Here is a 16,236-nt window from a genome sequence, read left to right as displayed (position 1 = left end):
CCCCTTCCCTTTGATGGAGTGGGATGCCCTCTTCAAAATGAGACCATTGCCTGGGAAAGTCGGGCCAGGCCGCCCCGGGGGCACTTTTCCCAGAACTGCCTGGCGGCTCCCTTCTCAGCGCAGTGTGTCCGGATCAGGCCTGAGGCGATGCCTCCAACATTATGGACTAAACTCCTCGATCGTCTTCTTTCGGGACAGAATTGTAATCCAGACATAACCAAATCCCACGTCGTCCCTGATTTCGGGGAACAGATCTTAGCAGCAAACTCACTGATGGCTCAAGTTAAGTCAGATGTCCCCAAGTAAGCAAGGGTCTAGTGACACCCTTCTCTTCTCCCTCGGTCCCGTCCTGGGTTCCAGCAAGAAGTGAAAGTACTCTCGCCTCAGCATTGTTGCAAAGAACCCAAGGGTGGAAGTAACTTAGGGGCGAGTCAGCTGAGGCTCCTCCCACTTATGGCACGGACAATTGTGAAGCGACTCTAGAATCTGTCCCTTTCTCGGGCAATTAAAACTTGTTTCTACAGAAATGGCCTTTTTACACCGTTGTTCGTCTGTCAAAGGGCAAGGCCGGTTTTCAGTTTTCCCTAGGAAAATCCATTTCTTTTTCCTCAGTAGGAATTCCCTTCATCCAGTTTCGTGCCTCATTTTGCCCAGGGCCATTTCCAGCTCTTAATTTTTAGATGCATTTGAGAGTAGCGGCCTGAGGCCCGGGCAGATGAGCCCTGGCTGAGAGGATGCTGAAGGGGGAGGCAAGACCCAGCAAAGGCGGGGCATGGCTCGGGGGTGTCTGTGTGAGAGGAGAAATGTGGGTGAGTGCCGCCGATTCCTAAGAGAGACACAGCGCCCGGGGCCTGGGGACCAGCTTTGGCACACCCCGGGGCTCTGCCCGGTAGCCGCTGCCCCAACTTACCGCCATCTGCATGCCTCGTGGCTGCAGCTCGCGCCCACTGAGGGCTTTGCCTGGTGAGGCTGTGAGCTCAGAACCAGGGAAGCCAATTGAGGGCCCAGCTTAGGGCCTAAAGTCAGTGACCTTCCTCTTTGTCCCTTGGCCTCAGGGCCATCCTATTCCTGGTCCAACTCACTGTCACCCTTAGTCGTGAGCAGGAAGAGCGGGATGCAGCCTCTGGTACTCAGCAGTGCTGGCGCGCGTCTGATGACTGACCTTGCCTGTTAGCTGCCGCCGGGAGCCAGGGAGGAGACTTCCGGGCACTCAGCTGGGCTCAGGGTGAGTCCCCGGGGCCTGAGAACAGCCTGCCCTCGGGTCTCAGCCCTGCGGATGTCAAGTCCGCTGCCCCTGCCTTCCAGGCTGATCCTGGGCTCCAGTGAGAGGTCAGGAGTCAAACCCTGAGACAGCTCTCGGGGTTGGAGGTGCTGCGTCTTCCGGCTGAGTACCCTTGGCCGAGTGCTCCACTCTCTGAGCTTCGTTTGCACATCTGCACAGGGAATAATTATAGCCCTGCCTGCCTCAGCGATGCCCAGCAGCTGGCGAGTGCTTAACAGATGCCGCTAATGTTCTGGGTGTAAGTGAATTGGGTTATAAATAACAGAACAGACCGGAGGTGGCTGTTCTTGGCAACCGAGCTTCAGCTGGAGGTGGTCCTGCAGCTGCTCTCGAGAAATCCAGCAGGACTCTGCCAGGTGACGTAGGCTCGGAGGCCCCTCCCACGTAGGGAAGTGCAGAGCAGGGAGCCCTGCAGACACATACAGCTCGGAGACCCAGCTTCCTCCGAGCCCCCGGGAATCCATCCAGTGGGGAAATGATTAGAGGTGGGGAGCCGAGTGGCCCCCTGGAAACCCCACTCCAGCTAGGAGTGCCCAGGGGACGACAGCTTGGTGCAGGCTGCCCCTGGCCTGGGTGGCCCTGGAGTCACCCCCTTCAGCATCTTCTGACCTCCCGACATTGCTAATGCAGGGAAGTGCTAGTCAGAAAAGCTGAGCCTCGTCCTGGCTCTGCCTCCTGCTGGCTCACACGTGGACAAGCCACTTGGCTTCTCTGAGTCTCCATTTCCCCTTCTGAAAAATGGGTTTGTCTCGTAAAGATTATTCACCCACGTGAAAGTGTTTTGTAAAATGTGAAACACTGAGATGAAGCATCCTAACTGATGTACTTTCACATAATGTAGCAGCTAAAGAACTGTATCATCCAATGAGAAAGGGCAAGACTAGGCAGTTCTTAAGATTTCCTTGAGACTTCTGAGCCTATGATATTTGTAGGTATGTGTGTACATACGTCCACCAGAAACAGGGGATTTTTAAAGGTTTTCTCTTCAACCCGAGGTTCTGTTGAAATGTCACAGCTGTTGCTGGGTGCCCCATTAAAACACGGCGGTGTCAGCTTGCTTCTCTCTACCAAGGCTGGCCGGTCACTCTTCCTCTGAGGGGTAATGGGAGCCGTCCAAGTAATGTCTTTACGCCCACACTGAAAGGTGGCTGGAAGGTGGCTGGGACCCTGTGGCTCTCGGTGCGCCTCAAGACCCCGCCCTAATGTGATGTCGCTGCTAATAGACTTGGATGTTGACGCAAACGCCTGCCCAGCAGGAGCCTGAAGAAAGACTGCATCAGTCAAAGTGATGACACCCGGGAGTAAACGTCGGTGGGAGAAGCTGGAGAACACCGCCCCTGGGGAACAGCAAGCTGGTGCGTGTCACGTGTCACGGGGAAGAGACCCGAGAACCTTGAGGAAACGGCGGGAGAGGGAGAGCTGCGGGCGGGCGGGGGGGGGGGGGCCTGTGCTGTGCTGGAGCAGCGCGTGCCTCCCGAGCCTGCGGGCTGCGCCGAGACCCCCAGGCTCTACCCCCAGTCCCAATGGCAGGCACTTAGATTCTGCAGGATGCTGGGAATGGCTGACCTGGGGAAAACCGGCTGGTTTTCTTCCATGAGGTCTGCCCAACAGGGTAGGCTGGGCTGGCAGGGGGCTGCGTCTCACTCAGATTCACCAGGGAGGCCACAACCTGGCCCGCCCCACCCTCAGCCCACCGAGCGAAGGGAGGAGGGCAGAACCCACGCACACCGCATCACACCCCCACGTGCTGCCAACCCCTCACACGCCCAGTTGGCATGGCTACCCTCTTGCAACCAGCTTGGTGGAGCTCAATTTGGGTTTCTGTGGGGCTCTCGAATGGCCTTTCGGGTGGTCCTGGCAAAGATCGGGAGGACATGAACGGAGAGAGCAGAGCCCCTCTCTGGAAGCCCAGCTGGGGAGGGCTCGGGCGGCGGCAGTGTAATAACACAAGTCTTTGAGGGGAGTGCCGGCTGCTGTCCTGCCAGGATGGATGGGATCTTTGCTCTGCGGCCCGGACGGCGTCCCGGAGAATGCGGAAGAGAAGCGCAATGATGCAGCCAGCACACAGGCTTTCGGCATCCCCTCTTCATGTCCGCTGTGGTTCTCCTGCAGGGCACCTCCCGGGCAGCACGGGCCGGACGAGACAGAGGACAGCTCAGCACGGAGCGGTCTGCGTCTAAGCCAACTGAGGGACTTACCTTGGAGCGAGGCTGGCAGGCTTGGTTCCCATCGGCAAATCCAGTCCTTCCCCAGGCTTTGCCGACTTCTCTCGGTTCATTTGCTGCAAGATTGAGTTCAATTCACTAATCACATTCGCCTTTGGGCCTGAGAGAATCGGACTTTTGATCTCCGAGACATCACCCCACAACTTGGAGGTCCTTGGCTGGATAACCTTGATTGTCCCGGGCTGGACACCACCCGGCGGTGGTGGGGGGGCCGGCGGGGGGATAACAAAGCTATCCACATCCTCTTCCACGAGCGCGTCTTGATAAAGTGCATTGCTTTTGTGAATTACGGGCTTCATTTTTGGCTTAGGAGGTACTGGGGGTTTGTCAACCATAAATGCTTGCCCATCTGCATAGACTGTGCAGGTGTCCACGTTCTCCCCGCCTTCGGAGGACAGGGTGGAGATGCTGGACACTGTGGAGATGGTGCTGGTCGTCTCGAGATGGTGGTCACTGCTGCTCCGGCTGTCCACCTCCTCGATCCCAGAGTCTGTGACAGTGTCAAAGCTTTCGGGGGGCGGCAGGAATGAGGCAGGCAGACAGTTTGAAAGACCGGCCGGCTTCTTGCTATCTGCAGAGTTGGTGGGTTGGCTGGAGTTCAACGAAGGGGGCTGGGAGGCGTCGTTTTTTTTCTGCTTGACCAAGTCTGTGAGAGCGGGGACAGAAGCGACGCGGTCGTCGGGGATATCAAAACTATTGGCAAATTCCAGGGGAGGAGGCAATGGCTCTGTAAAAATAAATTCCTCGTCCAGGTCCACGGATGCCAGAGGGGGAGGGGGGATGCGGAATGGCAAAATCACCGCCTCCTCCATGGAGCCCACCGCCACAATGGTCCTGCCGGGCGCGGCGGCGTTGGCGGGCTCGGGGCCGGCGGAGATCTGTAAAGCACCTTCGGTTTCGGGAACGCCTTCTGGCACCTCGGTGGGCGAGCTGTCTGGCTTTGTTTCCATGTCGGCCTTCTCATCCTCTTCCTCCAGGAAGTCGTCCGACCGGGCAGCGTCCACGGTGTGGACCATTAGCAGGCCGGCCGACTTCTGCTGCGACGTGTCCACGATGTCGATCAGCATGTTCTTCTTGTCGTCGCCCTTCCGGTCCTTGCCCAGCTCCGTCTCATACTTGTTCTCCGTCTCCTGCCGCCTCAGGGGCCCCCGAGTGTTCTGCCTGGTTACCGTGGGGAAGCCCGCCTCCACGCTGGGCCGCATTTTGGTATCGATGTAGAGAGGTTTGTTGAGGTCGGCCTTGGGGGCCTCCCCCTTGGGGCCCTGCTGGGACTCCTTCATGGCTCGGTCCCTTGCAGAAAGCGCCAGGGCTAGCGGGGAGCTAGGGTCCAGCAGCCGCCCTGTGAGCGGGTGCACGTAGTTCTCGGGGCCAGCCGCGTTGCTGCTCTTGGGGGCCACCGTGGGGCTGCTCTCGGGCCCCTTGGCTTTGGACGTGGAATTCAGTGGCCTGCCGGCCTCACCCTGAGCTCCGGCCTCGCCAACACCCACAAAATGGTTCTCAGGCTCCCTGGGCGCTGCCCCTGACGTGGGCGGTGACAGCTGCTCGGCGCCATCCTCCTCACCAAACCCACCCTCCTCGGGGAAGTTGGAGGGCAGCATCCGGGGGGCGGGCAGCCCCAGCCCCACGTCTTCGTCCCCCAGGTCCGTGGAGAGGAAGGCCGGGGAGTTCCTCCTGGCTTCCAGCCGCTTCTCCCGGTCTCGGACAGCCCCAGCGATGGCGGCAGCGAAGGGGCTGCTGACGGCCAGGCCGTCGTCAGGCCGCAGCTGGCCCGGCTGCTCCGAAGCCTGGGGGTCGATCTCCATGCTGCTGCCCTGGCTGCTCTTCCCGCTGCTGCTGGTGGAGGGCTCCTTGACGATGATGGTGGGGATGGGGATGGAGCACGTCTTCTCAGGGCTGTCCTCCACGTTGGACTGCTTCACCAGCATGCCCTTCCGCCTGGCGGGCTTGGCGGGCACGTAGACGGCTTTGCTGGCGATCTTGCCCACCTCGGAGTATGGGTTTTCGGGCATCTGGCCCCTCTTGTTGCGGAAGTTGGCCTGGGCGGCGGCGTTGCGGCTGTAGAGGTCCTCGGAGTCCAGGGAGTAGCGGTCCAGCTCTCTCCTGTAGTACAGCCCCTTGTCTCTCATCATGGTGGCCACCGTGTCAGAGCGCGCCGCCGGCAACACCTTGGCAGCGGAGTTCTGATTGAACGCAGGCTTAATCGTCCCATAGACTCTTGGAGTTGGGGACTTGGGACAGTTGTAGGCAGTGGGGGAAGGTGGTGGTGGAGATGGGGGTATGGACTGCGGTGGGGGGGGGATGTCCTCCGAGGTGTCCGGCATGGACAGGCTTCTGGTGAACTTCAGCATGGGAGGGGCCAGGAACTGTCGCTCTTCCTCTGTTATTCCTACAAGTAGAAGGAAGGGTTAGTTTTAAATCACGACAGTGACACACAGCCCACTAAGCTCCTAGGATTGTGTGACATACTACGTCTCTGCAAACTCACAAAGAATCACGATGCACACTTGCTCACAGAACACAGCACAAGCCACGAGGCCAAGGGGTTACGCAGCCCATTCTGAGCCAAAAAAAAAAGAAAGAAAAGAAGACAAAGGCACTGGGGATGCACTGAGTGCGTGCTGCTGAGATGCTGTGCTTGTGGCCGAGTGGCGGGCATGAGGGATGTGTGAGGCCAGGGTGGTAAGGGCCTGGACGACGAGCTGCGTGTTGCTCTACCGGCCAAGCACTGGGCACCTGACCTCAGGGCTGCTTGTGTGCATGTGTGCATGCACACACGTGCACATGTGCGTGTGCTGGGGCAGAGCTGGACTGGACCGGGGGGCATCCATCCTTCCTGGCTTGGCCGGGGCCCGCAGGCGGTGTTTTTAGGGTCTGGGGGCTGAAGCTGTGATGCTGCCCATCTGAAACGAGGGGGAAGGGTACAGGAGTTGAGGGAGTTCCTGTGTTGGCCGATGTGACACGGATGCTGCCACTGTTCAGAGGCAGGAGAGCACCATCGTCCTGCCTGGGTGTGCAGGGAGGCTGGCCACCCTTCAGCAGAGCCATCGGCCGGCTAGTGGCCCTGCACGTGCTGTGACCCTGGTCTTGCCCATGTGACAGGAGCCCGTTTTGTTGCCTGACTTCTCTGGGCTACCCGAGGGCTCGATCCTGGAGCTCCCTGGGCCCTCAGGAGGGTGGCTGTGTGGACGCCAGTCCAAGCCCGGAGCAGGCTCCTGAGCAAGCGCTCAGCCGCTGGCCTCAGCGAGCCCTTTCTGGATCCTCCGGGGAGCTCTAGAACGGGTCCAATTTACCACAACCCTGAGTAACCAGGAGCAAAGATCGGCCTGCTTGGCACACAGTCAGGTCGTGTTCCAGGCTTCAGCCTAGTGAAACACGCGGATGTTGGATGTGATGGAACGTGCTGAGGGGACGGCCGTGGGGACGCGGGCCTGCCAGCCCCGCGGGCCTGCGCTCTCTGTGTGTCGACTGGGGAGGCTTTCAGACTCTCTTCCTGACAGCCCGAGATATGCAGACGTCAACAGAATGCACTCCAGGAGACGGGAAGCAAAACAGACAGACAGCGACAGACGGGAAGTACGAGGTCTCACGTCGGGGGCATGCAGAGGGACAGCAGGAAGTCCTTCAAATCAAGAAACTCCCAGGACAGACGACAGTCATGGACTCCAGCGGACACTCCCGCTCCATAAGGGTATTCCAAATTGGACGTACTCCTGTGGGAGGGCATTGTGGCGACGCCGAGGACGGCTGCTGCCAGGCCTCCTGCGCTGGCCGTTTGCTACCTGTCGGCTGCCTGACAATTACGTTCCCAAGGAGTAGTAATTTAAGAATACACCTTACAGAGTCAACTGGGTGACATTCATACTACAGATTCCAGACCGTAAGGTTCACTGACCTGATAGAAAGATTCTGCTGTCTGACAGGAGGAAATCAATTGTTATTAACCGGTTACAGAGCCAGTGACACACACGGCGTAGGCGCTACTCTGTGGGCCGAGCTCCTGGGACGGGTGAGTGTCAGGGACAGCACGTGTCCCTCCACCATCACTTGTCATGGAGCCACTGCCTACTGTAATCTACCTCAAACTAGGGACAGACCAGCCACGCCTCCAGACAGCATCGCCAGGAGGTGTTTCCAGAACACAGGGAGCAGTGTCCCCAAGGGCGGGACCGGGGCTGCCCATTGTGGCCACCACACACACTCTTCTCTTTAAATGGCAAGGGTCCACTGGTGTCCAGCAGTGGCCTTAGCTTCTCTGAGACCTTACACGGTAGTCTCACGAAGGGACTGTCTGAAGGGTCACGTTTACCTCGCCTGGAGCAGAGCCAGTGGGGATCATGTGACATTAGCAAGAAAGGTAAGCAGTTTTCTACAACACACAGTACATGATTTTATTAGAATTCAAGCACCTGACCCAGCCACCCTTAGAAGTATGTCCATTGAGCTCGTCCTACACAACATGGCACGGGCCAGTCTACACAGGGACCGTGGGGACCGCAGGGAACACAGGGCCCACTCCCCGGCCACCTCTGACCTGTGCGGGCCCAGCCCCCACCTCCCTCCTGACGTGGCCCCCTCACCCTTCTGGTGTTATCACACACAATGTGGCTTGCAAGGTTGCAGAAGCCACCCTGGATCGGGGGTCCAGTGGGGAGAAAAGTTGGAAAGGGCTCCCCAGAAGCTTGGCCGGGTGCCTGCCCTCTGATGGGCGGGCCTGTGGGGGTCGCTGGGCGGGCCCTGGTGGCAGCGCTGCTGCGGGTGTCTGGGGCTGCTCTGAGAGCCAAGGGGCAACCTCTTCGGGTGCGGGCCACACTTCTTACCTATTGATTTCTGCCTTCGCATCGTACCTCGAGGGAGGCCCAGAAATGGGCCTTTCGGGCTCCCAGGAACAGTGGGTGTCATCACGGCGATCCCCTGGCGTTCGTACACAGACTGCAAACCAGAGAGCCCGGAGTGAGCCATGCCGGGATCAGCCCCACCTATGGCGCCCAGGCCCAGAAGGTGACACAGAAGTCCCGGGCAGCGGGCACCCATCACGTGGCTTCCGGGCTGCTTCCAGGAGCACTTAAGTGTCCAGCTGAGGCTGACAGGACACACCAGCGTCGAGGACTCAGAAGGGCTCTGTCTGTACCTTCCCCACTAGCTCCCGCCCTCTGCCAGCGTGCCTGGTTCATGGAGCCATGGTCTGCCTGACATCATTCACCGAGTGGCTGACAGACAAGTCTCTGGGAGAGTGGCCAGGACAGATGTCCTGTAGGAGAGAGAACACCCCGGTGGGTAGTGGGGTCTGACCGTGGCCATGTCCTCAAGCAGGAGCCTCCATTTTCCTCCTCCACAAAATGGGCTAACAGCACCGGCCACAGCGTGGTGCATGGAGAGCTGGTCCCGGCTGTGAGCGAGCGAGCTGCAGGACGGCCCTGGAGCTCCGAGGCCCAGTCCAGCTCCCGTCTTCCCTCCCCGGCCTGGCTCAGGAGGAGCCTAGAGCCGGCCTCCTTCGCTTTGGAAACAGATGCCCTGCGCAGCCTCCGCCGAACCTGCTGCTTCCTTGACTGTAAAACTGAGGTTGCTGGCTGCCCCCATGTCTCTGCGCTGGAGGGCAACTCAGGAAAAATATCGGATGCAGAACCCGATGGAAACACCTGTGCAAGTTCCTACATATTTGGTGCTCGTGTCCCCAGCCTGGTGAGACGCAGACCTAGGCTCTGGGGCTTGGGGGCTCTGCTGGCTCTCTCCCCTGGAGCCTGACGCTGGGCTTGGAGAGTGTCTGGGACATGGTGGGGCCTGGGGTGCAGCCAGGGGCAAGGACTGGGGAGGCAGGGCCCGGAGGGAAGGGCTGACCTGGCAGGATGGCCGCCCACCGAGAGCTCGAGCTCGTGCAGCCGCTGCTCTCCCCTCGGAGTTCCAGAGATGGTGGGGGAGGGGCAGGCGGAGCATTTTAATTGTAATTGTTCACAGTTGTGTTTGTTTTAATGTGTACTGCACAAAATGATCATATCAAATTGGTGATCCTTACGGGTATTACTGTTTAAAGAAAGGCTAGGTTAAACAGAGTGAGTCAGTTCAAAGTGGATTCAGAGAAAATACTGTGTAAGTATTCAGAGCAGGTAGTACTGGGATCCAGCACCAGGCACGAAGATGGGGCGCCGAGGGCTGAGTCAGGACAACAGTGAGAAGCAGCCTGCCCAGGACGAGCCGGCCCGGGGAAGCCCAGCGCCTCTGCCCCAGCCCCTGGGCCGCCAGGCAGGGTCCCGAGAGGGCGGCTCTGAGCTGGGCACTGGGCGCAGTGACCCGAGTCCTCGAAGCCCAGCCCTGTGCGACCCCAGCTCCTGGCCCCTGAGATCTTGGGAGGCATGCCCTCGTCCCCTGGGTCCTGCTGTGCGTGGAGCCGCCACTAGGGGAGGCCCCTACGCCCGGGTCTGAAGCCGGGCCTCTTCCAGCCCCGGGGGCTTCTGTACTCTGGGTAGACTAGGAGCGGAGACCCTTCTGTCTGAAGGGGCTCTCAGGCCTTGCAGCCCTAGAGGGGTGTGTGTGTGCGCATGTATGTGTGGTGACTGAGTGCAGGTCATGTGGTGAGTGGCGGCCAGGCTCTGGTCTGTCCCCACTGGGCCACAGTGCCTGTCCCGTGGCCACTCAGCCTGGGGCTCCGTGTCTGGACAGCGTGGGGAGCGTAAGCCACCACTGCAAGGACGGTCGTTGCCACTCAGGCTGGGCCCTGCCACCACAGGGGCGATGCTGCGAGGCCCGCCCACTTCCCTGGTCCCCGGGGCACGGCCACTCACGTTCATGTCAGAGACGGACGGGAAGCACCGGCTGGTGGGCCGCTGCTTGATGGTGGCCACCCTGGACTCCACGGCCACGTTCTCGACGGTTCGGGATGGCTTGGAGGCGGGGACTATCTCATCTGGTTTGTCTGCAACGTGAACATGATGATGGGAACAGCATCAGTGACCGCAGTCCCAGAAACACAGTCAGGGGCACGGGTCTCAGCCAAGGCTGAAGCGCCTTCGCATTTTAACAAGGCGTTTCCCGCTCCGCCTCCGAAATGGGGCAAGCTGGTGTCTCTCACGGCCTGCGGAGCCACGCGCTGCCCACTGCCACACACATCCACACCGACACCGTCCCTTCCACAGACCCCATGCCCCAGGAGGGCGCATGGGCGGGACGGGGAGAAGGGCCCCAGAGACACAGCCTCAGCCCTGGGAGCCCCGTCTCCCTGGATGCCAGCTCTTCCATGGAGCCCTGTGGGGTTCCCTGATGGGTGACCTGCGCCCACTGTCGGAGCGCTTTCCTGGTCACGAGTCAGAGGTGCGGCTCCTCTGCAGCCAAATGTGGTGGCGGGGCCTGAGGACCCAGCACCCGAGCCTGGAGGCCACTGGGCAGGGTGGGCGTGAGGGAGCCTGTCCTGCACAGGGTGGTCCCGGGCTTCCCCTACTAGGGGAACATTCTCATTTCTTTGTGAAAAAGAAAGCCAAGGTTAGTTATTAGTGATCCTTAGATATTTTTTTTAAAAATCAAAAAGTTGAGATTTAAGACATTAGAAGACTTTTGGGAACGTGGAAACTGAAGCACGTCCTGGACCTACCCCAAGGCGCTAGCCTTACTAGTGGGACGTGGGGTTCAGGCCCCGGCTGTTCAGGACCCCGGTTTGCCGAGGCCCGCAGAACCGGAGTCCTCGGGGCGCTGTGCCCGCGGCCCCGCCCACCACAGCGGCCCCTCCAGCGAGGCGCCACCTGGCCAGTGTGAAGCCAGAGTGAGGGGGCGCCGGGTGCAAAGTCCCACTTTGGACCCTGTGAGGCACAGCACTCCCCTTGCCCACCCCTGGCCATCCAGAACATTCTGTCCATGAGCCTGAGGTCTTTTCCTGGGTGACCCCAACCTGTTTGGGGTCTCGTGACTCCTGTGAAGCTCGTGCCGTTGAAAAGGCCCAGGCCTCTGGGGTCTCGCCCAGACCCTGAGCTGCGAGGGGGGCCCCGGGGAAGGAAGGCGCACCCCACGTTGTCTCTCAAGACATGGTGACTCCCAGAGAGGAACCGCCTCAGAGTCACCACACCCCTGGGGTTGCCCAAAAGGGGCCGGCGGGGGGGGGCTTCAGGGGGGCGTGCCAGGGCGGGGTCACCCACTGAACCTCAGCGCTGACAGGTGTGGACTCTGCCATCCTCCACGGAGACACTTCCCTGGTTAGCCCTGGCTCTAGAGCCCTGCCCTAGATGGGGGTCAGCCAACCAGGGCCCTCGGGCCAGGTCCCGCCTGTGCCTCGCCTCTTCTTGTTTGGCCCTTGACCCAAGGACGGTCTTACACTTTGACGAGGTTGTGAAAGGAAGGAGAAGAACGTGCAACAGAGAACATAGGGCCCGCGGAGCCGCAAACACCCTATCCGGCCCTGCATGGGAAACACGTGCGCCCCAGGTCTGGACACCCCTCCCAGGCCACCTGCCGGCAGTCGCCGGAGGGCCCTCCCTGCCGCCTCCTCTCCTGGCTCACTGCCTCCCCCTCAGGGGCACTTCCTTCCACTCAGGGATGATGGGGACGTTGGTAAGCAACGGATCCTCAGGGAATTGGTCAGAAATACCCATTTCTCTGGTGTCACTTAGCAGCGGGGACACCCGCAGCTACAGTCACTGTGTCCCCAGCCCCCGCTTTCCTCCTCGCTGCCCGCTGAGGTGCTGTGCAGTTCTGCTCTCTCCTCACCTCCTTCCCTTTGCCCCAGTGCTGTCCTGTACACGCGCCCTGACCCCAGCCATCTGCCTCCTCTGAGAAGCCTTCCCCCTCAGATTTGGGCTGGGAACCCTGCCCTGGTTGGGATTTCACTGCCTTCTGCGCAGGTCTCCCCGGCCCCAGCAACCCAGCCTCGCTCCCCTGGACTGCTGCATGGCTCAGGGCCTCTCATGGCAGCGGTGCAGGGGACATGTCGCTGACTTCCTCAGCAGGCCGATAGTATACCCGCACGTCCACCTGGCCTGTCCCTGGAAGCTGGGCCCTCGGCGTGGCTGTGGGTTTTGCTTCAGCCAAGGTGCTGGCTGTCTCTCCCATGAGGGCAGGGAGTCAGGCTCTCTCCGGTGCTGGGAGCTTCGTCTGCAGGCTCGGGCTGTCTGCTCAGCCCAGCCTGCGCTTCAGCACGTGCAGCTCAGCTAGGCGCGCTCCCCAGGGGCCTCCGGGAATGTGGACCCGGGGCGGAGGATGCACTGACTTAGCGGAAGAGTGACTGGAGCCCAGCAAGATGTCCCTGGGAAGCATTGTAGATGGAGAGCTCCGCTGGGTAGCTGGCCACATCTGGGCACACCTGGGGGTGAGGGATGGGGGCAGCTCTCCCATGATGGAGAGCTAAACCAGCCGGGGCTTCGAGAGGTTTCCAGCTGTCCCCTAACCTGATGGGGCTGGTTTACCCCCACCCCAGCACACAGAGGGTCTGCTGGCTGGCATCCCCGAATAGCACCGGGAATCTTCACACACCTGGAATGAGCAGGCGGCAGACTTGATCTTGGGGCCCCAGGGCATGTGGCAGGCACCCCAAAAACACGCCTCGAATGATGAGTGTGCCCTGCTGAGGCAAAGGCAGCCTGGGTAGCAACAATGGGCCCGGTCCCGATGGAAGTCCCAGGTGCCTTCATCCCAACAAGAAGCTGGCCGCAGGGGAAGTCCCATCGTGCAGAGAGAACAGCTGAGGGTCTGAGATGCCTACAGTCCTGCAGGTGGAAATCTGGGGCCAGGTGGCAGCTTGGGCTCAAGTTGAGGTCACCCAGCCCCTGTACCCACCCTTGAGGCAGGAGTGCCGGGCCCTGGGGGGCAGTGGAAACTCGGGTTACCATCAGAAACGTCTGCCTCGTCCCGCTGACGGGAAAGCAAGGGCTGCTGTCTGAAGTCGGGGCTCCGTCTGTACCCCTGCCAGGCCGCACAGTGAGGGCGGGTGGGGGGTCACTGACGCTGCGTCCCCTGGAGTCGTGGCCACCTCCCACGTGGACACCCTGCTCTTTGTTCCAGCCTTTGCCTCCCGCTTCCGTCCCACTCAAATGTCCTTCTGAACCGGAGCACAGGAGGGCAGCTGGGTTTGGGGCAGGTAACGCGGGGGCTGTCCTTCCTTCCCAGTGACGGCTGCTTAGCATGGTCTCTGCGATGCTCTCGTCTCAGGGAGCCTGCGCCTGACCGCTCGCCCCGTCTTTGAGGGTTTGGTGACTGGAACAGGAAGGCTTTGAAGAAAAGCTGAGAGACTGTGGGTTCCTGCTTCTTCCTCCGGGCTCATCAGGATGATTACGCTTCGTCCATAAAAGCTTTGGACTGGGGCCTCCGGGGGAAGGGGGTTAGGGACTCCAGCACCTGCGACTTCAGATGGAGTCCTCGGTGACTGAAAACAATCTCACAGACAGATTTGAAAGTGGTCAAGTCTTAAAAAACTATCTAGTAATGAGCTGATGAAAATGCTCCAGAAGCAACCCCGTACTTTAATTTTCAAAGCAAACGTCCGGTCTGTTTAGTAGCCAGAGGTGATGCGCACCGTCTGTACACTGCTGACTTCCTGGCGTGGGGAAGAGCATGCTCGGGGAGAGGCGAGGTGGCGGACTCGTCAAGCACCGTCAGGTCACACGCAGCCATGGTTCTCTTAGGAACCAGGGGAGGGGTGACAGGAAGGGCTGGTGTCCTGCTCATCACCAGAGCCTGCAGCCCATGAGCTCACCCTTGACCACAGAGACTTCAACACAGTCACCCAGGGCGTCCCGTGCCTTCCTGCTGGAGAAGCCCGCTGGCTTTGCAGGAGGAAGGCACCCAATTGTGGCAACAACTCCAGCAGCCAGGATGACGCGGGCACACATGGCTGAGACAGGAGCCTGTGGCTGCACCTGTCTCCCTCCAGGTGGAAATTGGGTGCCCATTGCAGAGACCCAGGCTCTCAGGCTCTGTGCCCCCCTTTGCCTGTGGCCACATGCAAGGCTGCAGTGACCCTGAGCCCGGGAGCTAGGCCCCCATCTGCTCCTCGGAACCCTGGGGAGAGCATCCCAGATGCTCCAGAAATGTCCGGCGAGGCCACGATGGAGATGCTCAAATTCTCCAGCTTTGTGAAGTGCTTCCTAACATCTGAGATATCCGCGAACCCTGTCATTCCTCAGTCGCTCTCCTCTCCCTCGTGCCCTTGAACTAGTCGTTTTGCCAACCTCTCTGGAGGGGCAGGGCCACTCGTGCCATCCCTCGGGGTGAGAGGGCACGCGCAGGATTTCCTCCACAACACAGCTTCCAAGAGGAAGACAGAAACGCCAGCAGCACCAGGTGTTAGAGACGAGCCGCGCACGTTGGCAGCTGCCGCTGTCGCCAGCTGGCCCAGCTCGTTGAACCCTCCCAGGAGTCAGGGAAGGGGTGGGGAGCTGCTGCGCCAGCCCAGCAGACTGCTCCTGGCCTGCGGGCTCTGACGAGTCTCCAAGAGACCGGCCGAGGGTGCAGCCCGAGGTGCCAGGAAGCCCGGGTCAAACCCGTCCCACCACCCCGGGCCTGGCAACTGCATGGAACTGCCCGGGGCTACGTGGCCCTGGCGGGGGCGTGGGGAGGGGGATGGGGCCCTGATCACCCTCGAGCCCGTGAGTGCAGTGTCAGGGTGAGAGCAGGCCTTAGGAAACACCGGATGACTAAGCAGGGGCTTAGAGATGAGGAAACGAGGACTCGGGGATCTCGGTCACTTGCTCACTTGCTCGCAGCCACTCCAGCAGGAGGCGGCTCCTGGGGTGGAGCTGGGATGTGAGGCCCTTTTACTGTTGTACCCGTCTCCTAGAGCTCCTAGGACAAAGTAGCACAAACCAGATGGTTTAAAACAACAAAAATTGATTCTCCTCCAGTCTGGAGACCAGAAGACTAAACTGAAGGTGTCGCAGGACCCCGCTCCCTCCGGAGGCTCCAGGGGAGGGTCCTTCCCGCCTCTTCCGGCTTCTGGGGCTCCAGGCGTCTGTGGGTTGTGGCTGCAGCCCTCCAACCTCTGCCTCTGTCTTCACGTGGCCCTCTCCTCTGTGTCTGTGTCAAAATGTCCCTGCCCTTTCTCTTATGAGGACCAGTCATTGGGGCAGGGCCACCCTGCTACAGTATGACGCATCTTGATTCCATCTGCAAAGACCCTATTTCCAAGTGAGGTCCCATGCTCAGGTTCTAGGTGGGCGCGAATTCTGGGGGACACTATTCAACTAGTAGATCCATGAAGGCCGGCTTTTCTCCTGTTCCCCCGGCCTTTGTGGAGTGTGATGGACGCTTCTTAAGAGGGGAGGCCAGTGCTCCGGAAGAGACCGGCGGGGGCAGAATGACAGGAGTTGAGTGCTCATTGCACGCCTACTATGAGCTGGGTGGGCGCCGGGCACGACTCCATGGGATGCCCTCACCCTTTGTGGTGGGTCCCCGATTGCACTGTGAGGAACTGAGGCTCTGAGCTGGCAGGGCCGCAGGCCAGGGGAGGGGACACTGCAGCCCCGTGATGGGTGGACAAGCGCACTCCGCCGCCCGCCCCTCAAGAGCTGGGTGCGCCATGGCTGCTGGGCCCTTCGGGCCTTCTTGCCCCCGACCCATCTCCTGTTCTAGCTGGGCTCAGGGAACACGGGGAGGGAGCATTTGATCTCGAATTTGCATCCAGTTTTCTCTGCTGTTCAAAGGAAGGCAGGTCTCCACTCTCTAAGACTCTTGCCTGTCCTCGTGTGGACTCTGCCTGGGCCCACGCAGGCCACGTGCCCACTTCTGTCCCCATCCTCCCTCAGGCTCTGGGGTATCTGG

General features: G+C 60.4%; 1 protein-coding gene across 8 annotated transcripts in view; it reads right to left on the bottom strand.

Annotated features, from left to right (window-relative positions):
* Positions 1–16,236, bottom strand: part of SHANK2 (SH3 and multiple ankyrin repeat domains 2) — a 559,847-nt gene that overhangs the window by 12,237 nt on the left and 531,374 nt on the right. For 7 of the 8 annotated variants that reach the window (XM_046643796.1, XM_046643794.1, XM_046643795.1 and 4 more), the window contains 3 exons: positions 10,284–10,414; positions 8,325–8,436; positions 3,481–5,893 (listed from right to left, as the gene is read on the bottom strand). In XM_046643796.1, coding sequence (XP_046499752.1) covers positions 3,481–5,893; positions 8,325–8,436; positions 10,284–10,414 — 2,656 coding nt within the window. The remainder of the gene's footprint in view (positions 1–3,480; positions 5,894–8,324; positions 8,437–10,283; positions 10,415–16,236) is intronic. The other variant, XM_046643793.1, reaches the window with a different exon arrangement.

The sequence above is a fragment of the Equus quagga genome, chromosome 17 (genome assembly GCF_021613505.1).
Source record: "Equus quagga isolate Etosha38 chromosome 17, UCLA_HA_Equagga_1.0, whole genome shotgun sequence".
NCBI lineage: Eukaryota > Metazoa > Chordata > Mammalia > Perissodactyla > Equidae > Equus > Equus quagga.
This window is presented reverse-complemented; position numbering and strand designations above follow the sequence as displayed.